General features: G+C 39.6%; 1 protein-coding gene across 16 annotated transcripts in view; it reads right to left on the bottom strand.

Moving 5' to 3' along the window:
• Positions 1-25,514, bottom strand: part of PLCB4 (phospholipase C beta 4) — a 411,551-nt gene that overhangs the window by 126,492 nt on the left and 259,545 nt on the right. For all 16 annotated transcript variants that reach the window (XM_055373250.2, XM_055373236.2, XM_055373235.2 and 13 more), the window contains 3 exons: positions 17,412-17,492; positions 16,553-16,612; positions 15,582-15,725 (listed from right to left, as the gene is read on the bottom strand). In XM_055373250.2, coding sequence (XP_055229225.1) covers positions 15,582-15,725; positions 16,553-16,612; positions 17,412-17,492 — 285 coding nt within the window. The remainder of the gene's footprint in view (positions 1-15,581; positions 15,726-16,552; positions 16,613-17,411; positions 17,493-25,514) is intronic.

The following is a 25,514-nucleotide window of genomic DNA, read 5'->3' as shown; positions in this document are numbered from 1 at the left end:
AGGCCCTATCCCAAATCTACAGAATCAGCAACTTGGGGGCAGGGCCCAGTAATCTGCATTTCAACAAGCCTCCAGGTGTCTATCATGTAGCAACCACTCCAGGAGGCTAGTATCAGAGCACCTGGTGCTAATGAGAGAGAAAACTAACTGAAGGGGATGTGTAGGTGGCCACTGGAGGGTAGGCTTGTTTTATTTTATTTTGAATTAATTTTATTGAGCTATAATTTATATATAATGATTGATCTTTAAGCTTTGATTCAGATTTTTTAAACGCTAACTAACTACCTTTAGGGTGAGAATTTAAAATTTTAAATTCTCATTCCCTGGTTTTGGATGAAAATTCACACACACCCCACTGCATGTGTTGAAGTATTTGAAAGAAAGTTACAGGCAACATAAAAGCAATGCAGGCAGCCGCAGGGAGGTTGGGTAAGAGGATATTTCACAGCCACAGGAAATTCAGGAGCTGGTGATTTCCAGGATCTCATCAGGCAGCAGGGAGCTGGCCCAGAGGAAGACTGTTGGAAGTTACAGCTCCTCCTGCTTGAGATAGTTTTGGTCTGGAAGATCTGGGCTTCTTAGGATAACTCTTACTAGATGATTCAGTACAGAAACCAGACACAGGTCTACTTCTTAGAATTGGGGTACATGATCAGAACATGACTTGGGCCAGTACAGAAACCAGACAGAGGTCTACTTCTTAAAATTGGGGTATATCAGAACATGACTTGGGCCAGTACAGAAACCAGACAGAGGTCTACTTCTTAAAATTGAGGTACATCAGAACATGACTTGGGCCACCAACTGTCCAGTCCAGACCTAAGGACCAAGGCCAGAGCCAGCAGAGCAGCAGGAGGAGCCAGAGGCTAAGGGCCAGCGTTCCCAAAGCCTGAGTCCCCATTCCCACAGCATTTGGTCCAGGTCTGAGGCCTGGGAATTATAAAACCCCAGTGGCAGAGGTGGAGAGTGGAGAAGCTGATGGTACAGGCAGGACTTGACAATTGAAATGAACATTTTATCTTTCAAAGGTATTCATCTAGGACACTAAATCCAGCCTGAAATTAAAAAGGAACAAAACCACTAATGTTTGTTTGTATAACAGACCAACTTCTGAATCATGTTAAGAAGTAAAAATTAAACAAGTTCTCTCTTTCATGTCAGCTGATTTCTCCTGGCTCCACCAAGGACAGACAAGTGCAGGTACTAAGTGTTAGTCTCACAAGATATCAATGTCATTGTTGGAAACGCCCACATGCCCATGGGACAAGAGGGCAATTCACCATGAACTGTTGCTGCAAGAAAGACGAGTGCAAGAAAAAAGACAGTGAAGACTTTCCTGCATAATAAAGGAGCTAAGCTGCCATCCCACACAAGTCCAGTTGATAAACCCAGGATAGAAAGCTACATCAGTGAGCCTGTGATAATGACTGACAGCAACCTACTTCTGAAACTGGTGGCTAAAAAGCAACAGGACTTTTGCCCCCACAAAATTTAAAAAGACAACCCAACATTAATTTCAAAAGCCCTTGGGAAGTCAATAATAATCCTCATAAAGTTTTCAAATTCTAAAAGAGAAGAATTGAAAGGGGGAAAAAGAGAGCAACTGGGGCCTCTTTTTCTTGACACAGTCTGAAGCTACAGAGTAAAGCTGATGAAAGTGAAAGAAGAAATATATTAAGTGTCATATGATTTTTAAATCACCCTCAGAGCATGCTGAATGAGTATGTGAGCAAGAAATAAGCTGCCATATATGGGAGGCTGTATTTGAAAGATAGAACTCAATGGGTGAGGATAATATTTATACATTCCTAGACAAAATTAAATCATATGATTCTTAAATTACCCTCAGAGCATGGTGAATGAGTATTTGTGCAAGAAATAAGCTGCGATCTATGAGTATGGGTGGCTATGTTTGAAAGAGATAATTGAATGGGTGAGGATAATATTTATACATTCCTAGACAAAATTAATTTAGTCACTCCCAGAGAGTCAAAACAGTCTATCAGCCTTGCTGGTTATCTTGACAACACTGGCCAGTTAGGTCAAAAAGGGCCTCTAAATAGTCACAAGAAAAAAGAGGACACCTGTGCTGTTCAGAAGCTGCAGTCCCAAACTTCCATACCAAATGGCTTTGTTAGCATTCCTTAGACACAATTTTTGCATTGCCTAAGCCTGATTCTATATATTAATAGATACCCTGTAGCAATGTCCTATTGGATCTATACAATCTTGTCACAAATAACTGCATCTATTTCCAAATATCTACTACAATAAATATACTGTTATGGACACAAAAGATCAGGAGGGAAAAATGTATACGTAGAGTATACTTACATTAATGCCTATATTCACTTGTGCTTCTGATTTAGATATACAACACATGATGTTCTTTAGTGCCTGAAAGTCCACAGACCAACTACATTCCTACATCCCCAGAAATCTTTCAAAAAGAAAATCAGATTTTTGGTTTATTTTATGTAACATTATTTGGCATCCAAATGGAGAGCTCTAGAAGAATGGAGGGATTTTAAAATGTTGAGAAAACCAAAAGCATCATCTTAAGCCAGTCAGCAACCATCAGTTTTTTGACAGCATTACTTTTGGACTCAACTCAGTCAAATTTGTAAAATTCTGTTGGTATGGGATGAGTAAACAGCTGGTGAATTAAAAGGTGTTCATAAAGTTGTTTCTTTAGTTGATGGCCTGTATTTATCACCCGCAAGGTCACATTCTTCCTGACATGTACCTGTTGACAATGTTGGCAAATTAAGTCATGCCAAAGTAAATAGTATTTCAACTTGATGACAATCATACCTGCTTAGTCCGAGATCAATATAATCAATCAAGAAGCCTTTGTCTAACTCTTAACTAGGCAGCATCAACCAATTTAGTTCAAGCAAATCAAATCTACAGGTAATTCTATAAACTAAATAGGACTTTCAATATAAGAGCTACTAAAAGGAATCTAAATCGGTGGGCTTGAGTTTCATTACCTGGTTCTCTATCTTTTAAGGTAAAGTCTCCCCACACACAGCAGAAAACAGTGAGGAGTGAAGACAAGTGGAAGTGGAAAACCAGGGAAAATAAATAGAATATTTATGGTAAATATGAATAAATGAATCCTTAGATTACATCATTGTTTTGATACTTCTAGAAAAATATTGAGCTGAATAATGCCTCCATGATATAATTTACTGACTTTTATTCAGTGCCACACTGGTTCTAAAAGATGTTAATGGTGTCCCATCAAAAAATAAAAAAAAAAGTTTAGGAAACAGCTGAATAGCTTTGTTCCTTGCTGAGATCCACATAAGAATAATACTTCTTCTGTTGATGGGTGCAGCACACCAACATGGCACATGTATACATATGTAACTAACCTGCATGTTGTGCACATGTACCCTAAAACTTAAAAAAATAAAAGAGTAAAGCACTAAGACTCAAATACATCTGAGACCCAGCTCCTCCAAAAAAAAAACAAAAAGAAATACTTCTTCTGAAAGTGCTACCATAAAGAAACCTGTCTAAAGGCTTTCTCATGCTTAGCTGACCAAAGAACCCCCTTTATATGTGGACTTTTTTAAGGAATCCTTTTTTCAGGCCACTAATTCGGGAAGTACTACTGTATGACTATAGCTCCCACAGATAATGATCTTAAAACATTTGCCTAAAAAGTACATTAACATCACACAGTGTTACAGGTGAAAGAGGCTGTTCCCCCCACTCCCTGCCCCAGTTTTTATACAGATAAGCTAAATCAGCCAACTGGCTGTGCACGGTGGCTCACGCCTGTAATCCCAACACTTTGGGAGGCCAAGGTGGGTGGATCACCTGAGGCCAGGAGTTTGAGACCAGCCTGGTCAACATGGTGAAACCCGGTCTCTACTAAAAATACAATAATTAGCTGGGCGTGGTGGCATGCACCTGTAATCCCAGGTACTTGGGAGGCCGAGGCACAAGAATAACTTGAACCCGGGAGGCAGAGGTTGTGGTGAGCTGAGAACACACCACTGTATTACAGCCTTGGGGGACAGAGTGAGACTCTGCCTCAGAAAAAAAAAGAGAAAAAGAAAAAGAAGCCAACTGTGAATTGCAGCACAGGGTGGTGGTAGAATTCAGGATCTAGAGCACTAGAGAGAGCCACTGTCTGGGCTCAAAACACCACTTACTGGACGTATGGCCTTGGAAAAGTCAAGTTACTCAACCTCTCTGGGCGTCTTTATTTGTAAAATGAGGATAATCATAATACCTATCCCACAGACTTGTGAGAGTTAAATGAGATAATACATATCAAGCACTTTGAACAGTGTCTGACATACAATATAAACTATTTTCCTGCTGCTGCTGCTACTATTATTAGTATTATTATTAGAGACCAGCAAATCTTTTCCATTAAGAGCCAGATAATAAATATTTTAGGCTTCAGGGGCACACATAGTTCCATGTTGTCTAGTTTTCCTGTTTTTTTTTTAATTTATTTTTTAAACATCGCTTCAAAAATGTAAAAGCCATTCTTAGTTCACAGGACATACAAAATTAGGCTAAGGGTTGTGTTCAGCCCATGGCCTGCACCTGCCGACCCCAGATTATGATCGTTAAATTACTGGCTCCAGATCATAGAGCTTGGAGGCAACAAAGTCTCATGTAATACAAGGGATTCTACCCACTTCTTCATGCCATCCAGTTTTTAACTTTGCCATACAGATGAGAAAACATACAAATACATGTAGGCCCATGTCAGCATACATTATGTTCCCAATGGCAATTTTTTGCTAGCACTGGAAACTGGGGCTATGTGGAAAATGGAAAAGCAATTTAAAGTCAGTGACATTTTTCTCTCCCAGGGGCCAAAAGGTGAAATGCAAACTTCACATTATGCTTCTAGTGCAATTAGAGTAATTCATTTTGCATTCCCTTGGTGGAGTCATTTGATAACACTTGCAACTAGGACAAAATGAGCTTCTCTGGGCTGGGTCTACAGTCTCTTCTTATGAAACCTGTCAAGTTCATGAAATGCAGTGGTGAGAAAGGCTCCAGCACTGAAAACCATGTGCCCCATGAAGAGCACAGCATTTCAAACACAACTGTGAAGGAGGCTGGATGATTTCTAAAACAGCAAGAGCTGAGCGCCCATGAAAATCCACCTCACAGATCATGGGGATTTGCGGTTACACTGAAACCTAAGAAAAAGTTTTAATTTAAACAGGAAAATGCATATAATAAAGTGCAGTATATTAAACAGCATGAGTCCAACTGCATATAAAAAGGAAAGTGTGTGGGGAATAAAAAGACTCATTAGAGTGGTTATCAGCGCTGTGGGGAGAGGGGATGGGGAGGAACCACTTATTGGGCATGCAGTTTCCTTTGGGGGTGATGAAAATGTTTTGAAAGTAGGCAGAAGTGGTGCTTGCTCAACATTGTGAATGTACTAAATGGCACTGAATTGTTCACTTTAAAATGGTTAATTTTATGTTATATAAATTTCACTTGAATTAAGAAAAGACACAGAAGGGGAAATACACTCTAGGGGATTTTTAGTTTCTTTTTCTTTTCTTTTCTTTTTTTTTTTTTTACTATTCTGTACTTTCTACATAGAATGTAGTGCAACTACATCCTCTATCATGAGCAACATTCTTTTAGCATTCAGGAAATACCAGTCAATAGTATAAAAACACACTGTCCATGCAAATGTTTAAATGACCTTGTCAACATGGTCAGTGCAGCTGCAGAGAACCTGGGAGCTAAGCAGAGGCTTGAGGCCTCTTTCATCTTTGATACTCTCATCCAAAGAAATCACTTCACTGATACAGGTGACAAAATTCCCCGAAAACAACAGCAAATATCCTCTAGCTTCAGCTGCATGTTCCTGAAGAATCATTTTGACCAGGAGCTTTTAAGTAAGTCCAGCACTAAGAAAAATGCCAGCTAAAAATCCACACTTAATTCCTTATGAAAGTAGGGAGTTTCAAAAACAAACAAACAAACAAACAAACATAGACCTTTTCAGGATTTCAGAGGCCTAGAGATGTGCCACAGAGACAGAACAGAGCTCGCCCCATGGACAAGCCCCTAAGGATCCTAAGTAGTATATGATCTCTGTCCTATTGCATCACCCATAGCAGGTCATGCAACTAACAGGTTCCTCAGAGAAAAAAATTTAAACAAATTCGTTGTTCCTTTTTCTCCCTGATCCAAAGTAACCAGACCCTCAATTTCTGATTAGCTGTATCATCGTACTCCCAGTTAATCAGAATTGGAATCTGGTCTCTATTTTAGCTTCTCTAACTTTACCCAGGAACAAAACCTCTGGATTCCACACTGAATGTTTCTCAGATCTTTCCTTCTTGTGTAACTGATTGAAGCCGAGAACAACTGATTTTCTTGCATTCTATCTCAGGATCTCTCAACCTTTAATGTCCACAGGAAGTACCCAGAATGACTTCTGTCACCTCTCCAACCACAAAGCCTCCTATCCTAGTAGCTGACTCCTGGTGTCATGATGATGTAGTCCAGGTTAAGCTTATCTAGGGATTTCCATGTGTACACAAGTGTCCTGTCAAAGCAACTAACCTGGACCGTCCTTGGCTCCTGGTACACTTTATTTTGCAAAGAGAGTCCTTCCTTAAGTTTTTTTGTTTGTTTGTTTTGTTTTGTTTTTGTTTTTGAGATGGAATCTCACTCTGTTGCCACACTGGAGTGCAGTGGCATGATCTTGGCTCACTACAACCTCCACCTCTTGGGTTCAAGCGATTCTCCTGCCTCAGTCTCCTGAGTAGCTGGAACTACGGGCATGGGCCACCACGCCTGGTTAATTTTTGTATTTTTAGTAGAGACAGGGTTTCACCATGTTAGCCAGGATGGTCTTGATCTCTTGACCTCATGATCCGCCTGCCTCAGCCTCCCAAACTGCTGGGATTACAGGTGTGAGCCACCATGCCCAGCCAGTCCTTCCTTAAGTCTTATAAGAGAAAGTGACTTCAAAGGACACATGGTGCAATTCCTTTCTTTAACAAATGAGGATTAAAAAGATTAATATAATTGAAATGATTTGTCCAAGTTCAGGTTTCATCAAAAAATATTCCTGGATGAATAGCTGAATGAAGAAATAAAGGAACAAACAGGTATCTTTCATTTAAAATGCCAATAAGGTGAACACATTAAGTCAATGTTAGCATTCACTTTAGTGCAAGTGTGTTAATGCTACATGGTGCCTGATGTCTATAGCTATGGTTCTAAATGATCCACAGACATGTTTGTCATTTTGCACAATGTTTAAAAAATGAGTTGCCAACATTTTAATATCAAGAGATTTCATGTAAAAAATCCACGTTAGTATTAAATGGACATGAAAACAATCTAGAAACCTCAGGCCCATGTTTTGGTAGTTGGAAAACTAGCTGGAAATAAGTGAAAGTGCCCCCCTCAACAGTGTATGTACACTCCAACTTGCTCAAGTCCACACCCTCCCATATTTGTCTTTGCCTGACATGTTTTCAGCTATTCACATCATTTCCCTGGCTCCCACAGGCATCTGAGTTCACAAAATCTGGTCTAAAGGAACTATCACTTTTGGTGATGCACAAATAAATAATTGAGAGTTCAGAGAGCGCCATCATGGATGAGACACTGAGGTAGCAGCTGCTAGGAGAGATGGTCTTGCAAGAGCAAATGAGAACTGGCAGGCAAGGAAGAAGGAGCCACAGAGGAAAAAGGTGGTCATGGGAGGCCCCAGGAGACTGATTTCACCAGCTCCACAGATTCTCTGATGACCACAGCCCATGTAAGGCAGAGATTGATGGTCCGTAAATTCGACCCAGCAATAGAAATAACAATAAAACCCATTATCCTTATTTGGCAAAAAGAAAACTCAGGTGGGATGGGGCATTTAAACTTAAGAATATGCACTCAATTATTTGCTCTGATTCACAGCTCTGCACTCTGGACAGCTTAATGCCCCCCCTCATTGATTTGTTTCCAATGAACTGAGAAGAGCTTCAAGAAAAACAATTAACAAGAAAATGTCAACTTTCAGTCTTGGAAACGTTAAAGAAACCCAAAACAAAACAAAAATTAACACAGAGACCTACACACTCATCCCACATTTGAGCCTCAAAAACTGTTGAAGCAATGTGGTGAAGAAGCTTTTATTAATTAGTATACCGGGGTTTGGGTGATCAATAGGCAGTTCAGATTTACAATTTAGCTGCTTTAGTATTCAGCAGGCATCAGCTCAGTTGAGCCTGGGCATCAGACCACTAAGTTAATGTAAGTTCTTCAAGGCCTCTGCAAGTAAAGCAGGATATAAATGTTAGTGATTGAGCTTTTCTGCATAGCAGTGATTCTCTAACTTGAGTGTGCATAAGAATCACCTGGAAGGCCGCTGAAATCCTAGCTTTCTGATTCAGTAGGGTGGGGCAGGGCCTGGGAATCTGCATCTCTAATAAGTTCTCAGGTATTGAGAGCCACTGGCCTATACAGTATAATTAAAACTGAATTTTAAGAAATGCAATAGCATTTCTAAGAAGTCCCCAGACGAGGCTGAAGTCTCTGATCCCTGGGGGTAATGCTGTGGTTGAGTATCAGTAGAGGAACTGGTTGCAGGGCTTGGAGGCTTTGCAGGATGTTAACAAAGCCAGGAGGACTCAATTTAAATAGAGAATCAATTTTTTTTTTTAGTGAAACAAAGAATAAATTCCTTCTTCTGGAACCATTGCAGTAAGTCTTTCACTCAACACAGTTCAAGTTTAGCAAAGCAATTTTGACATTCAGCCCAATTTGTTAAAATAATATTTTATTACTGGTAACAAATAACCTGACTTTATCTTTTTGTACACAAAAGAATACATAATATTTTTGTAATTTAATTTCTATAGTAGTTATTCACATGCTTATTTGATGACTTGATTACAAGGCATAATTTATGAAGTTTGCCAAATATTTACAAACCTGCATAAAGTATAATGAGCAGTCTGGTCTAAACTCAATCCCAATATTTGCATTTTGAACGTCATAATAACAGCTTATTTTTTGTAATCAAAGGAAAATTCAACTTGGTATAGAATAACAGATTTATTTATGGAGATGTTGAATGAGGCCTGCATTTCCATCTTACGTCTAGTGACTCTGCGATTTCAGTTTGCTGTGCAGTGCCAGCTGTAACTTATTAATGAAAGACATCTGAACTGCCTTCAACTTTGCTAGACACCAAAATCCTTCCAAGCTAGTTGTATTCTGAGCGAGGAAAAAACAAAAGAAAACATGAGAGGAACTAAAGTTGCTTTTCTAATGAAATTAACTTATTAGAATGCTCATATTCAATTATTTGTATAGTGTCTTGTAAAACAGTGAGCAAAAAGATGAGAATGATTCCAGGAAAAAAAAAAAAAAGAGCTTTATTTCAGTTTAGAAAAAAATGGGAAAATACCTTCATTTGGCTGTATTTATTCTTTTTTTGAGATGGAGTTTCACTCTTGTCGCCCAGGCTGGAGTGCAGTGGTGCGATCTCGGCTCACTGCAACCTCCACCTCCTGGGTTCAAGCAGTTCTCCTGACTCAGCCTCTGGAGTAGCTGGGATTACAGGCATCTGCCATCACACTGGGTAAATTTTGTTTTTTTTTTTTTTTAGTAGGCTGCATTTATTCTTAAGTGTTTTAAGCTTTATGATGTATAAGACTCGCCTATTAGTGAAAGGCATACTAGGTTTGGGGTAAATATGACAGCAATTTGTTAGTAATTCTTTTTAACAGGCAGTTGTTTAGGAGAGGAAATGAAAGCTAAATTCTCTAACTGTAACGACAGGAAGGATTTAGGTAAGCAGGATATAATGATCCAAACTGGAAAGAGGCCAGGACACCAGGGTCAAAACCTCCAGTCTCGTCATGGATTCTTAGCAGCAGCCCTATTACATCCTGAAATGTGACTCTAAAAATAACACACGGGATCCCAGAGTTCTGTCTTCCCTTTAGACTATCATTGAATCACATTTTCTCAGTCTTGCTGTCAAAGGATCATCTTCCTGGCTGTTCTAACAACTAAACTGTACAAACTTGAGTTGCACAACATTAAGGATTATACACCTTTATCACTTGGGTTGGAATTCATTTAGTCAACACAAATACCTCAATAGAATAGGTTTTTATTGAGCACTCACTAAGTGTTGGGCACTGACAGTTCTAGATGTTGCAGATACAGCAGTGAACAGAACAGTGCTGTCCTGCAGACAGAGGAAGAAAATAAATGAATAAATAGATATTATGGTAAGTAAGTAGTGCTAAGAAGAAACACAGAGCAGGAAAAGGAGTGAGGAAGTGCTGAAGGCTGGTGAAATGGGGCGCTCCTGCTAAGGCAATTTTCCAGCAGACACGTGAGGGCTGTGGGGGAGAAAGCTCTGTGTGTAACTGGGAAAGAGCATGATACAGACAGAAGGAACAGCAAATGCCAAGTCCCAGAGGCTGGAAGAAAATGCGTAGGAGGAAAGAGAGAGATTAAGGTAGAAAGGGGAAGGGAGGTGGGGTGATATCTAGCAGGGCCTTGGAGGGTTCTGAGCAGTGGAGTGATGTGATCTGAATTACACTTTAAAAACATCCCTCCAGCTGCTGTTTTTAGACTAGACCAAAACAGGCAAGGCTAAGGCAAAGAGACCAGTTAGATACCTCTTGGGCCACAATAGGGAAGAAATGATATTGGCCTGGACCATTGGCCTGGGCCACTGTGTCGTGACGACGTTGGTGAGGAGCAGCCGGATTCTGGATACCTGCTGAGGGTAGAGCAAACAGTATTTGTGAACAGACTAACATAGGACACAAGAGGAAGGTGTTCATGGTCTCTGCAACTGAGAGCACATTTGTTGAGATGAAAATGACTGTGGGAGAAGCAGGTGAGAAGAGTTGAAAGCTTTGATTTGGGACTTATCGGTAGAGGAGAAAGGTATATAGAACTGAGCACAAATCTCCTAAATAGGTAAGAGTGGCAACACAAACTTATTTACTCTCAAAGCAGAGAGAGAAGCTGAAGAAAAGACAAGGTGAGCTACCAAGGTGTCTCTTAACAATGCTGTTATCTTTTACTGAAAAAAGCACAATCATATTTTCAGAGTCATATGCACTGGAAAGTATTTTGTATTTATTTAAAATTCAACCCTGAGAAACTCAGATTTCAGATAATATTTTATTGACTCTTAAAGCACCCACTTGAATATGAAAAAAAAACTATCAGAGACCCTCTTTGAGAAGTAGAAGAATACAGAAGGGAAAATGGCTTGCTGAAAGTCAGGAAAGCTTCCTCCACATGGAACATGGTCCTTAGTATAAAAGACACTAAGTTCAAAGTTTACCCTTTTGCCTAGATTAAATGTTGGGTTAAGTGAATTATTCCAAATGGTCAGATCTTAAGTGTAATAAGAGCCTAGGAATTAAAAAAAAAAGACTCATGAATCTCATAGGATACTCATAAGCAAGTTCTGAACTAGAAACTCACTTAACTTACATTTCACTTGTCAGACCGAGACTCATCAGGTGTTTATAAGACAAACAAAATACACAGATTGCCCAGGGAGTGCTGGACTCTCCCAGCCAGCAAGCCACTTTCCAATATTTTGTACTCTTTTACTCTCACCTTACATGTCTACCATGAGTTACTTTTGTTTTCAAACCTATTTATTGTCAGTTGTCATAAAAATTGCATAAACCAATGACACGATCTTGTGGAAAGAAAGGGCGTTGTTGTTCCTCTAGTTGAATATTTTGGAAGATTTCTTTAAAGGCAAGTTGCTAAAAATATTTTTCTCAAATTCCGTGTAGACAAGATAACTAAAAGATTAGGGAAAAAAGTCACAGAACTGTAGGATTTTGCATTCCATTGCACTCTGCCCAATGAGTGTCCTTAGTCTCAGATCCACCTTAAAGAAACCAAACTGGCTATCTGAGGCATTCAGAGTAAAGTACAGGGGGGGGGAAAAAAAAACCCAAAACATAAAACCCACTCAACAGATCCACAATTAATGAAAAGGCTTGTCCCTAACATTAAAAGATTAGTCAACAATAGAACAACATTTATATGCTTTAAGTTACAGTGTTTAAGGTATATATGAATTAATTTTAAAAAATGATTACTTGCTCGAATTGACTTTTGTGATAAACTGACCAAAAATGCACCTTCTCATTGCATGGGCTAAGTAAGAGGGCTGTTAGTATATTTCATGGCCCCCTGATTCTAGGCTCCTAGGCTATCCTCACGTTTGAGTAGAACCACTCATTGAGTCACAAACACTATTTCACGTACCCTGGGAAATCTCTACATTTCTCATTGACCCAATTTGATTTATGTATCCTGCCATCATTTCGAACTGAGGTAATTATATCTATGTGTATTTCATATAAAGACTTTCACTTTGATGGCTTGTGTGTTCTATTAGGAATAGAAACACGTATAGAGGAATAGAAATAAAACGGTGGTGATGGAGAAAATGTTGTCAATGCTGAAGGTGGTAAATATGGTTATTTTAAGTTTTGAGATAAGGAAGGGGGCAAGAGTATCCACATGCAGGTATATTTGGTGAAAAAATGTACTCAATATTTTCTCCAGTGTCAATCAACCGAAAGGACAATGCACTGTCCAGTTTGGACAATGAGATTTATATTTATTTATATATTATGCTATTAATGAAATTCAATGTAATAGTTCCCAGAAGCTGAAACACTTAGTTTCTTCAGTAAGAGCAGGCTCAAATAGTATTGAGTTTGAATAAAAAATCCAATACAGAATTATTTTTTAGTTCTTAACTGGCTAGCTGCTCTTAAATTTCAATGGCAATAATACTAGGAGAAAACCTTCAAATCTTCCCTTGAAGTATACATCCCCCCATCCCCAACCCTCAAACATATACCACTGGTCATGGAACAACATGGGTTTGAACTATGTGGGCCCACTTATACATGGATTTTTTTTTCAGTAAAAGTTACACCAATGCGCCTGCCTCTCCTGACTCCACTTCCACCTCCTCCACCTCTGCCACCCCTGAGACACCAAGACCAACCTCTTCCTCTTCTTCCTCCTCTGCTTACTCAACGTGAGGATGATGAGGATAAAGACTTTTATGATGATCCACTTTCACTTCATGAATAATATATTTTTTCTTCCTTATGATTTTCTTATTAACATTTGCTTTTTCTCTAGCTTACTTTATTGTAAGAATACAACAGGTAATACATATACCATACAAAAAGTATGTGAATTGACTGTTAATATTATCATAAGTCTTTCAGTTAACAGTAGGCTATTAAGTTTTGGGGGAGTCAAAAGTTATACATGGATTTTCAACTGCACAGGGGTATGGTAGCCCTAACCCCCACATTGTTCAAGGGCCAACAGTACACATCCATAATCTACTCAAGGGTATGTTTCAGAACATGGTTCTTAGAATGGGCCAAGACTAACAGCAACCAAATTATAGAAAGCAAAAACATTATGGGATTTACTGATTTGAGCCATCTCCCCAGGACTGTATTTGCTCAGGGCACAGGGCAAAGTGGGTGCAGCATACAGGGCATGAGAAGACCTGGTTTTAGGTTGGACTCTGGCCCAGCTTGCTGTGTGGTCTCAGAGTTCCTTTACCTCTCTAGCTTCATTTTTCTCATCTGAAAAATGAGGTGAGAAGCCCTTCCTAAGGTCCATTTCGAACTCTAAAATTCTTGGCCTCTGTCATCCTAATAGCTAACACATATTGAGGGCTTTCAATAAGAAAGGCAGTACACAAAGTGCTTCCCACATCATAACTCATGTAAGCCTCACAATCATCCTAAGAGCAGATATTCTAGTACTGTTCCCATTTTACAGATGAAGAAAATGAGGCACAGAGAGGTCCAGCTGTATATCTGCTTCACATAGCTGGGAAGGGGATGAGCAAGGATTTGAACCCAGGCAATGTGGCCCCAAAGCCCCAATACTTGAGCTCATACTGCATCATCCTGTTTCTTGTAATATGAATTGGTAATTAGAGAAGGAGTTGATCTCAGAAGAGTAATAAAAGAACTTGAAGGCACTGCAAAATCTGTTCTCCCAAAGTGAGGTGACCTGAACGATAGCATAAAACCACCACAATAAGGACAGAACCAAACACTCTTATGTGACATCGAGCATCCATTTCTGCCTCCAGAGCTACAAAACAGGAGTTCTCAAACTTCACCACACATCCGAGTCACCTGGAGCATCTTGTCAAAAATGAAGATTCAGGATCAGAACATCTGGGTGGGCCTGAGACTCAAATGTGTAACAAGCTCCCGGGAGGGGTCTGTACTTCTGGAATGAGGACCATACTTTGTGAGTGAGGGTAATAGAGCTTTGATGGTTTAGGGGTCAACAGAACTCAATTCTGCCATAAGTTATCCTGGATTCATGGTTAAGTTTTGTAATCTCAGTGTCCTCAAATGATCTTCCCTGTACATTTCCTGTTAGCTCTAAAATTCAATATTTCTAATGATATTAGAAATTCAACCTACACTGAGTTTCCACTTGTTGGAACCCTCTCTCATTCAACCTACACTGAGTTTCCAATTATAGGGTTAATGAGAAGACAAAATGCCTCCCCATTCCCCCAAACCCATGTTTCTGCCATGGAAAGTGAAGGCTTAGTCCTTTTCACACACATTACGGAAAGATAATGGGAGCTCTGTACAGAGGTAAAATCACCCTGTAAACACATGATTAGCAGAAAAAATATTTAAGAGGCTTTCTACTTCTTTGAGAAGTCTCTTTGAGACTCACTTGCCAGGGCAATGGTATGTTGGATATGGTATTAAAAGACTGATCTTAACCCAATATTTTAATAACTTATTGGGAGGGGGAGTTTGGATTTCTTAACCATCCAGACCCGTACTGCCCACCCAGGATGGTGGCCATTAGCCATATGCAGCTACTGAACACCTAAAATGTGGTTAGTCTGATTTGAAAATACACATCAGATTTCTAAGACTTAGTATGAGCAAAAGAATGTAAAATATGTCACTCATAAATTTTATATTGATCTCCTATTAAAATGACAATATTTTAGGTCTACTGGCTTAAATAAAATATTTTATTAAAATTAATTTTACCTGTATCTTTTTACTTTTAAAACCCAGCTACAAGAACAATTTAAATTATATATGTGGCTCACATTGCATTTCTACTGGGTGGTACTGATCTAGACCTTAGTCACTCAAACTGTAGTTGTCAGATGAGTAGTATCCATGCCACCTGGGAGCCTGTTAGAAAAGGAGAATCTTGTCCCCACCTCAGACCTATTGAATCAGAATCTGCATTTTAACAAGAGCTCAGGGGATTCTGGTATACACTCAAGTTGGAGAAGTGCTGGACTAGTATCCCTACAACATATCATAGTAGGTATTTGGGTTGTTGGCCCACAGGAGTGACATGCTAAAAGGGTATTTTACTTGCTGATTTTCTACAGAAACATGTCAGAAAAGCAATGCTAACTTTTAAATTACCATACTATTTAAGTATATAAAAATATAGCACACCTAAAATTAAACACACAACATATATACATGGTGGGGAAGAGAAGGAGGCCATTTAACTGAAGCTACCTTAGTTACTTCTGGATTTTCAGCCACCATGTAGGTAAAACTAATGTTCACTAGATCTGTGCCACTGCAGACACAAACTATCCGCCCTTCCAGATCATTTTCTGATTTTCCAACAGCTTCAAGAGCAGCCAAGATTTTGGGATCCTGTATAGAGGTACACAGATAGAAAAAAAAATAAGTTACATCACAGAGCATGGAGGAAGAAACGTGGTAAAAAGAAACCACATTTAATGTAAAAATAAACATAAGGGCCCAGACACCTAGCATTATTCTAAAACCTGTAGATGTGAAATTTGTAACACTATATATTCCTTGAAATCAACTGATAAGAAAGGTATTACAAATTTTTTGGTTGGGGGAGGTACAGAGTCTCTGCTCTGTCACCCAGGCTGGTGAACAGTGGTGCATTCTCAGCTCACTGCAACATCTGCCTCCCAGGCTCAATGGATCCTCCCACCGCAGCCTCCTGAGTAGTTGAGACTACAGGCACATGCTAACACACCCTAATTTTCGTAATTTTTGTAGAGACAGGGTTGCACTATGTTGCCCAGGCTGGTCTCAAACTCCTGGGCTCAAGGGATCTGCCTCCCTCTGCCTCCCACAGTGCTGGGAGGTGTGAGCCACTGTGTCTGGCCTAAAATTTTTGATTTAGAAACTAGATGTGAGGGTCTTTGTTTAGAGTTTTGATTGTAGTTATTGGAGGACCTGGAATATGGCAATTGGATAGAAGAGCCTTTTATTAGGGTCTGCTTGTCCACAAAGCCTCTCTCTCACCAGAGGAGAGTCACAGAGGTTTCATGTGAATAAATGTGACATTACCACAACCAGCAACCACATGTTATTCTCAAAACTGAGATCAAATGTTTTAAGTAGCCTGGATACAAAGAGTGAGTTTTTTATCTCTAGAAGCCATGGCCATTTCCAATATAAGTAAATCCGTGTTTAGAAAAGCAAACACCAATCACAGGTACCTTTGGTATGGCTCCCGACCGAATACTGTTGATGAGGGAGCATTCTAGCACCTGTCCTTCCTGAAGAGAGAGAATACAACACAGCAATGAGCTTAAATTATGCCATACCTATGATACAGGCAAACTGCTTGGCAAAAATTTCTGATGATGAAGGCAGTGCTGATTACAGTCAGCTTGAAGAGGGAATTAAAACCATGTAACAATAATTAGTGTAAATAATCAGAAATAATCAAGACCCCAAGTATTCCATTTCACATATATATATACATATATATAGACATATATATGTGCGATGCTGAATATAAAAATGTTTCTAAAATCTGTTACTTTTATATATAAAACATTGTTAATAATCATTAAATACATGTGTGTACATGAAATGTGAGAAAAATGCTAATTTTTATATAACTTTAATTCTTTTCTTAAATTCAGCTCAATTGTTCATTAAATGTGGACACTGTACCATACATCGAATTAAGTCCCAGGGTATAATGAGATGAACACACTTTTAATGTACCTTTTAGATTTCAGCTTGAGCATCTCTTCTTCTGGCAGATTTCTTTCTAACTCCCAAGATTAAATTAAGCTCTTTGACAATCCAGTGTTCTCTTTCACAACATTCAATGACTTGTAACTTATTTTTTAATGCCTGACATTGCTCCTAGACTGGAATCTATGAGGATAATGTCCTTAATCATCACTGTATACTTCAATGCCTGGCACATGTAGGCACATTTTTTAAAATCTTGAATGAATGAATAAGGGTAGGGTTCATCAACAGCACTCAGTCTACTTGTTGAGAAACAAAATGGCTTAAACCACAAAGCAGAAAGAACAACTTGCTCTTCTTGGGCCATACCTTGCCTTCACTTTTCCATGTCAGAAAGAAGCCAAACTCATCCACTTTGAAGAGGCAGTTGGGTTCAAACACAAAGGATTCCTGTCAAAAAGAAATGTGTTGATCTTCATGACTCACACCATTTTGAATCTAATAAAAATGAAAATATTGCTGAGCTTCTAAACAAATTAGAAATCACTCTTTTGTATCTAATATCCACAATTCTTATTGTATTATGGAATGTTTTCATTTTGAAAACTCTTTGCTTTCAATTTTGTATTGTAAAACTGATCAATTTAATAAAACATCTTGCTCTGGGATAGGTTTAAGAACAAAGCATACTGACTGAAAGCATGAAAGTCATAGAGAAGAAAGTTTCCTTAATATCTTGGAAGAAGGATTCCCAAGTTCTAGCCCACTGATGTCAAAAATCAGGAGACACATTATTTTTTAAGTCACTGGTTTTTGTTTTGTGTTTTTTTCTTTTTTTTTTTTGTCTGTAAAATCTAGCATTCAGATATTTGCTGAGATTTTTGCTTTTTTATCTAACCTCATTTGGTGTCCTGTAAAGCACATCTTGAACAGCCCCTAGAGCTAAAGTGTAGTCGCTAGACCAGCAGCATCAACAACAGCTGGGAGCTTTACTGAATTGCAGAATATGGGGCCCCAGTCCAGATGGACTGAGTCAGAGTCTGGGGGGATGTGACCCAGCAATCTGTGTTCCAACAAGCCCTCTAGAAGATTCGGACACACACGAAAGTTTGACAACCATTGCTTTGAATTTTGACACCAGAAACTCAGGGAAAGCTACAGAATCACGTTTGAATGAAGAAGGAATATTAGCCAAATTCAAGGCATCAGAGCATCTGTGTTACACTTGCCAACTGACTTCTTGTCTTATTAGAGCATCACTGTGCTTAGGAATGAGAGGAAAAATCCATGTGAATGAAAGAAAAAGGGCATTTGGGAAATGAACATAGATGTCCTGTGTCCTCTGACTGCATTACACCAATACTTAGCATCCACACTTCAACAAATCTACATATTCTTTTCACGAGCTGAAGAAACTGGCTTCCTAGATCATTTCAATGCCAGCAATTAGGAACCTGTCTGGCAAACATGGATCAAGGCAGTGCCTTAAAACAAATAAACAGTAATTACAGGATTAAGGTTTTAAGGGCCGTTCAGACTCTTAGTTTCACCTGTTAAAATTTAACTTTCTAAATTACAGGGGAACAACAACATTTATCAAGGTAAATCCAATGCCAAGATACTAGGCCATCATTAAGTAGTCCTAGGGGTCCCTGAACAAAGCAGCCTTCAATTTGGGTAGTTTTCTGGCAGATGAAGTATTACTGTATGTATTTATGTATTCCAACTCTGTATCAGGCATGTGCTCTGTATTGCTGTCATTGCCATGAATAAGACCAAAGGAAAGGGCATGGTATAATTTTTGCTGTTAGAGTCAAAACCCAGTTCCACCATTTGTTATGTACTCTCTCCCAGAAAGACCCTTTCTAAATTTCAGAATCCTTGTCTAACAAGTGGAAGTAGTTCCACCTACCTTTTGGGTTTATTGCTGGAATTAAATGAGATGGTGAACATAAAGCACATAACACAGAATTCCAATTCAGCAAGTAATAGCTCTATCAACAATGCGTGGTTCAGACTTGTAATAGTGGTAGCAAATTATTAACAATATGAAAGCGCCAGTATATGACATTTTTTGACCCTTCAAAATGGCATTTTTGGACAGTTCAACCTTTTAGAAAAGGCTTAACCCAGAAGTTGATACTTTAGATGAATCTTCATGCCAGGCAGAGTGAGCAGCTATTGACCTCACATTAGAAATTTGTTTGTGTGGCTAGAGCACCTCAAGAGAATGACAGGGGGTGTGATGGGACATGTATAGAAGAGTTGTTTCATTGCAAGGGTCTTCCATGCCGCCTGAAAAGCATTAGCTATTACCCAAAAGGCCATGGCAGGTCTTATGTTGTTACTGACTAAAAAAATGAGAATTATCAACTAATCAAGACATGAGAATTAGCCCATTTCCAAATATATCCCAATGAATATCCTAATGGCAAGGAAGAATTTTGGTACACAGTGTCCAAAAGTACATCATAAAATGGTGTTTACAGAGTAGATCCACAAAGAATCAGCCACTATCATTACTTATGTGCACCCTATCACCTAATTCCAAGTAAGGATTTGAGATGATTCATGAAATACAAATAATAAATAAGAATGGGTTTCCAACTTATTTTGAGAGTGAACTTTCACTTCCTTGGCCTCCTTAAATACAAAATTCTTTTCTTCCTCCCCTCCCGAGTACCCCTAGAGCTTGCCATTACCACCTGGACATTTCAATTCCTAATATCTCACCCTTGTAATTCCACCTGGTCCTTCTAGCCCCTAGCTCTACAGTTCTCCCCTCCTATATTTGACTTCTTTGCAAAGTCAAATATCCCTTTTGATTATCCCTGCCAATCTCTCACTACGCACCAGTTCCCTCCTCCTTTTACTTCCATCCTTATCTAGCTTATTTCCAAAGCAGCCCAATATTGCAATCAATCCCTCACAGGTGGTTCACAACTTCCATGTCTCATTTAGTGTTTTCTTGGCCAAAAAACGAAGTCTATTTTATGCATATTTTATCACCAAACTTGGTGGTGAAAATCACAAAATGGAACTGTCTGGCTTTAGTTTAAATTCAAGATTATAAACCTCAAATGGATAGTCAACAGTGACGTTTAATCTTATATTTCCTTCTCAATGGTTACTTACTCTTTGAGAGGATGAGTCCACTGCTTTTTTGAAACCTGTTCACATTCAGTCAATTACAGTGTTTCATCAAGTAAGGAAAAGCCATCAGGTGGACACAATTCTCTTTCTTTTCCCCAATAAAGCATGTTTTCCCCTGTCAAAGGTCAACCCCCCAGCATCTGCTCTGGATTCAATCTTCTTTCACCTACACAAGCACTTCAATCCTTCATTTTTCACCACCTAACACATATCAGGTTTGCTCTTTTTCTGTACTAGATCATTCCCATCAGCACACAAATGTCTTCTAGCTGTTCCTACTTCCACTTACTACCCCATGTCCCTGATCCTCTTCAGGACATAATATCTTGGAAATATTCACTGTTTCCATTACCTCTCTTCATACCATCTGAGCAACTATCTGGCTTCCATTTCTATCACTCTCTAAAACTTCTCTGGCCAGTCCAGCATGCTGCAAAATAAGAGTGCACACCTTCCTTTCCTCACCTGATTTGATCTCTGAGAGGTTGATTATTCCTTCCTTCTTGAAACACTCTCCGATCCTGGTTGTGCTCCATTACCTTAGTCTAATTTCCCGCCTTTTCCTTCTGTACTCAACTTTTACATAGTCCCCAGGACTTGGTTCTGGGAATTCTCATTTCCACTGTGTTCCTAGATTTCATTCAATCTTGTGTCTACAATATCATCTATTTCCTGATGACCCTCAAATTTGTAAGAACAGCCCCATCCTCTCCTCTGTGAGTTCAAATATTTGCTATTTGACATCTCCACTAGGATGTCTTGAAATAAGTATGTCCATAACTGAATTCTTTATTCTCTCCCCTCTCTCCAAGTTTCTCCATCACAGTACTTCCTTAGTTCCATAAATGTCACTAGCATCTGGTCACTTATTGAAACTAAGAGTCATCCTTAATTTTCCCTCATCTTTTCCTCTCACTTTCAGTAGCAAGTCTTCTTCTATAATATTTCGAATATACACCCACTTTACTCCCTCTCCATCACCACCCACCTTGGCCCAAACCAATATTATCTCTCCCATGGATTGATCTTCTCACTTCTGCTTTTTCTGCTGCCCATAGGAGCCAGATTGATTCTTTAAACTTTGAATGAATTTATTAAAACCATTCAATGGATTCCTATTATATTTAGGATAAAATCCCAACTCCTTACCTGGCCGAAAAGGTCCTGAACGATCTGGGTCCTTCAAATTTTATCTCATGCCACTCTCTGTTCTTCCTTCTATTTCTTGTTCACAACCATAAAAATTCTTTTCCTGCAACCCCTCAAGCTCTCTCTAGCATCAGGGCCTTTGCACTTGCAGTTCCTCTTGCTCAGAAGTCTCTTTCTCCTGCCCTTGGTGCATCAGGCTCCTCTTCATTCTACAGACCTTGTCTTCATTATCCCCTCCTCAGAGAGGCTCTCCCTGATCCTTGATTTACTGACTGGCTCCCACACCAGAATGCAACAACCTCCAAGAGGGCAGAGTCCTTGAAGCAGTCTTGTTTACCTTTGTGTTCTAGCACCTAGCACATCAAAAGCACCATAAAACTAACAAATTAACTTAAAAATGAATGAACAAATGAATTTTTTTTAATAAAAGATTTTGCAGCAGGCCAATATGTAAAACAAATAAACAAGAAGTTGCTCAAATTGAGGGGGCTGCACCAGGCCCAGAACCCATCAAGGAAATCCTTGGAAGACTGCCAAGGATAGAAGTGCAATTACAAGGGCACTGGTTGAGGCCATCTGCCTAAAGGCAGGAGTCCCTTTTTGTAATGCATACAAATTCATCTTCGAGGTTGGGGGCGACTTTGAGGCACCTCCTGGGAATTCCTATTGAACCAGGAGCACTGTTAGACACTGTGAAGAAATCATTTTCAAAATAGGATGAGAAATCTGGGCAAAGAGAAGAAAAATAAAGTGGAATAGTAAACTAAGGCCAGAGTAAAAGGCAGCTCTCAGAAATGCCTGTCATAAGGTCCTACACAGTTATAACAGGATAGCAACTTGGCTCTGGGCTCCCTAGCAACAAAGGCAAAAAAGGGAAAAAAATATTTACCAGGTGCCCACCCAGCTCATAAAATAAAAACATATCAGTTGTTAAGAGAAGCAATTATCAGAATAGAAATTCTCCAGGGGGATCTTAGAATGAAACCCAGCTGACACTAAAGACCAGGCTCACGACAAAACCCACAATCGGCTCATCAACTGTGGCTGAAAGGTTCTTGGACCAAATGCTTCAAACCACCGATGAAAATTCACAGAGCAAATCTGAGGGATGAGAGGTAATCAGCTGAAAGGAACTAAAACACAATCTAATTTGGTTTCTCACCACCTCCTACTAACAAACATAATAACCCTACCCTCTGGTGAGTAAAGACACATCATCTCTATTCTTTTTTCCCTAACAGCAGTTTTAAATTTCACATGAATCCCTCCTGACCTGAAAGTGGGCTATGGCTCCCTGACCAGATTGAGGCCAGGCTATTGTGAAGTCCCATTGTCAGAAAAATCCTCCTCCAGATCTGGGCCCTGCAGGGGAGATCATAAAAGAAAGCTGGAACGTTTCTCCTTTGGGAATCTATTTGTTTTGCAGTTAAATGGTAACAGAATTTTCTGGTAAAGAAACAAACCATAAGAGAACTTCCTTGGGGGGCGGGCAGAATTTTAATTCTCATATTAGTTAAAATTCATCAGTCACACCTTAGAGCTCAAGGACATGTTAGCTCATCCAGCCCAACTCTTTCCTTAGGCCACTAGAGAGCAAGGCTAGAAAGGGACAGGAACGCCTTTTGTGAAACTACTTAAGCGGAGGCCAGAGGGCACTCTGAGAGTCTAGAATCACTTTTGCTGGAGATCACCATTGCTAGAAGCTATTTCTGGCTCAGAGATCCCCGCTCTGAGGGGTTTGTGCCACTACAGGCTTACAGAGACACTTCCCTCTCTTATCAAAGATAGAGTATGTTTTTCATTTGTGTGTTATTTTTAGTATATTTTCCCTCACACATGCTGTTTCAACATTAATCAATATCACAACCTATTTTTCAAAGATTCAAGTTACTTTCAAATCAACTAACATTAAAAATTTTTCCTTTATTTCAATTTTTAAAGTGATTCTGTTCAATAAAGTTTAATCCCCTCATAAGGAATGTCAGAGAGCTCAGCAGGCCAAATACTCTGATTGAAGTGGAGAAATTCCTTGGATGGGGATACAGCTAAGTGGTAGTTGATTTTATTTTAATTGTGAGTTGTAGTTATTTCTTACCCTTTCTCTCTTGCCCTCTCTCTTGCCATCACTTCCCAAGTTAACTGCAAATGTCTGTATCTTTATACTGTGGAGTTGGCAACTTCAAGTAGGGCATAGTCAAGTCTTATTACCAGCTAGGGACAGCTATTTTGGACCAGATCATAAAAGCTTTAACTCTACCTTATTTAAACATGAGTTGGCCAGGGGCTTTTCTGTGTTTGTCACTGGACAGATACATTAGGATGTAGAGAAATGTGAAATGGAGTAGGCATTCACATTCCATCACAAAACTGCGTTTTCTGGGAAAGAAGACCTTCAGAAGAGGTGGCAGTCCACAGTGGTTTTGAGGCCCAGGCCTTGTAGCGGTTGGTTCCTGGGTTTGCATGTCAGCCTCACCAGGCAACTGCTGGAGAATCTTGCAGTTATTCTGCTTAACCTTGCCATATTTCACTTTTCCTAGCTGTAAACTGGGAAAACTGATACCGACTCACAGGGCTTTCAAAGAATTAATATTGAGAATGTCTAAGTACCTGGGACAAAGTAAATGCTGACTAAATGGTTGTACTTATGAGAAAATAGCTACCATTTTAGGGCTCTTGTGTGAGATATTTCACAAATACTATCTCACATAAATCTCATGATAACTCTGCAAGGTTTTAGACTAGATCAACATTGTCCAACGGATTTACCGTGATGATGGAAATGTGCCAGATGGGTTCTGCCCAATATGTTCACCATGAGCCACAGGGAGCACTTGAAATGTGGGTAATGCAACTAAGCTGCTGAATTTTTTATTTTAATTAATTTTTCATTTAAACAGCCACAATGTGGTTAGTGGTTACCATATTGGCCAATGCGGTTTCAGAGAGAAGGGGGGAAAAAGGTTCAGAGGAGACTAAATTCTTCAAAGCCACAGTCAAATAGTAACAAACCTGAAATTCAAGCCAGCTTCTCTGATTCCAAAGCCCATGCTTGTCTGACTTGGGCAACCTTGACCAAGCAGGGCCCCTCTGCCTATCGCCAGAAGATTGTTGGACGGTCAACAAACGAACACTGCCTAGGTAGACTCCACTAGGTACACATGAGACTCACCCTCCTTGCTTCCTGGTTTGATAAGAATGGAGAGGAAGTTAAAAAGACCTTGTCAAGGTTGGAGAGAAACAAAGAGGAGTCTGAGGAAGAGGCCATAAGGGATCTCATCCAATTTAAATCACATTATGTGTGACTACCACCAAAGAGACCTCATAAACCAGGGAGAATGATGGGTGTGGCCTTCAGACTGGGAAAGCAGGTGGAGTCTGGTTTGGAATTAACCAAGAGGTCCAGCTTTCTATCAGATCCTGAAAGCTCAGAGCCCAAGAGATGCTTTGTGGCTTATTTATTTCCTCTCCTTATTCCAGGGAAATGTTTTAAGCTTCATACCTAGCAGATCCTTTGTGATTCTGCACAAACACTTCCTCTCTCAGAACCACAAATTTTTATTTTTTTTCAAGTTAAACTAAAGCCCTCAGTGATAACATCCTGCCATCAGAATGATTTATGGACTGATGTAATAGATGGGCATGGGTCCTTATTAAGTTGCTTTTACCCTCATGAGCTTGGTCTCTTGCTTGGAAGGATATAGAATGTTCATTCCATTTGTGCCTCTCCTATCTGCTTTAAGATCCCAGGAGATAAAGGACACTGGGCCTCTCAGCTCACGTTCCACATGAGGAGCCAGAGGGCATGGCTGTAGCTGCTCCATCACAGACCCTTGCTATACGCTACAAGTATTACCTTGTGAAAAAATCTGTCAGGCAAAATAACAGCATGTGTAGCTCCTGCATTCCTTTTGATGGCCTTTGATTCTTTGGACAGATGTTCCTATTGGGTTAAGTTGTTAAATATAGACCTTTCCCCCTTCCACCAGTAACTGATGCTCAGCTGGAATCCAACAGGGAGATGCCGTTCTAGTCTCCTGATGAGCAATTCAAAAGGCCTGTGGCACCTAGTAATATGCCTACTATTGCTAGGTAACATACACAGTGCTTCCTAAGAGCCAGGCAACGCTCTAAGTACTTTCTCTACATTAACTTATTATCCTCCCAACATTC

Source organism: Gorilla gorilla, chromosome 21, assembly GCF_029281585.2.
Source record: "Gorilla gorilla gorilla isolate KB3781 chromosome 21, NHGRI_mGorGor1-v2.1_pri, whole genome shotgun sequence".
Classification (NCBI taxonomy): domain Eukaryota; kingdom Metazoa; phylum Chordata; class Mammalia; order Primates; family Hominidae; genus Gorilla; species Gorilla gorilla.
The sequence above is the reverse complement of the archived record's forward strand: the minus strand, read 5'-3'. Positions and strand labels throughout refer to the sequence as shown.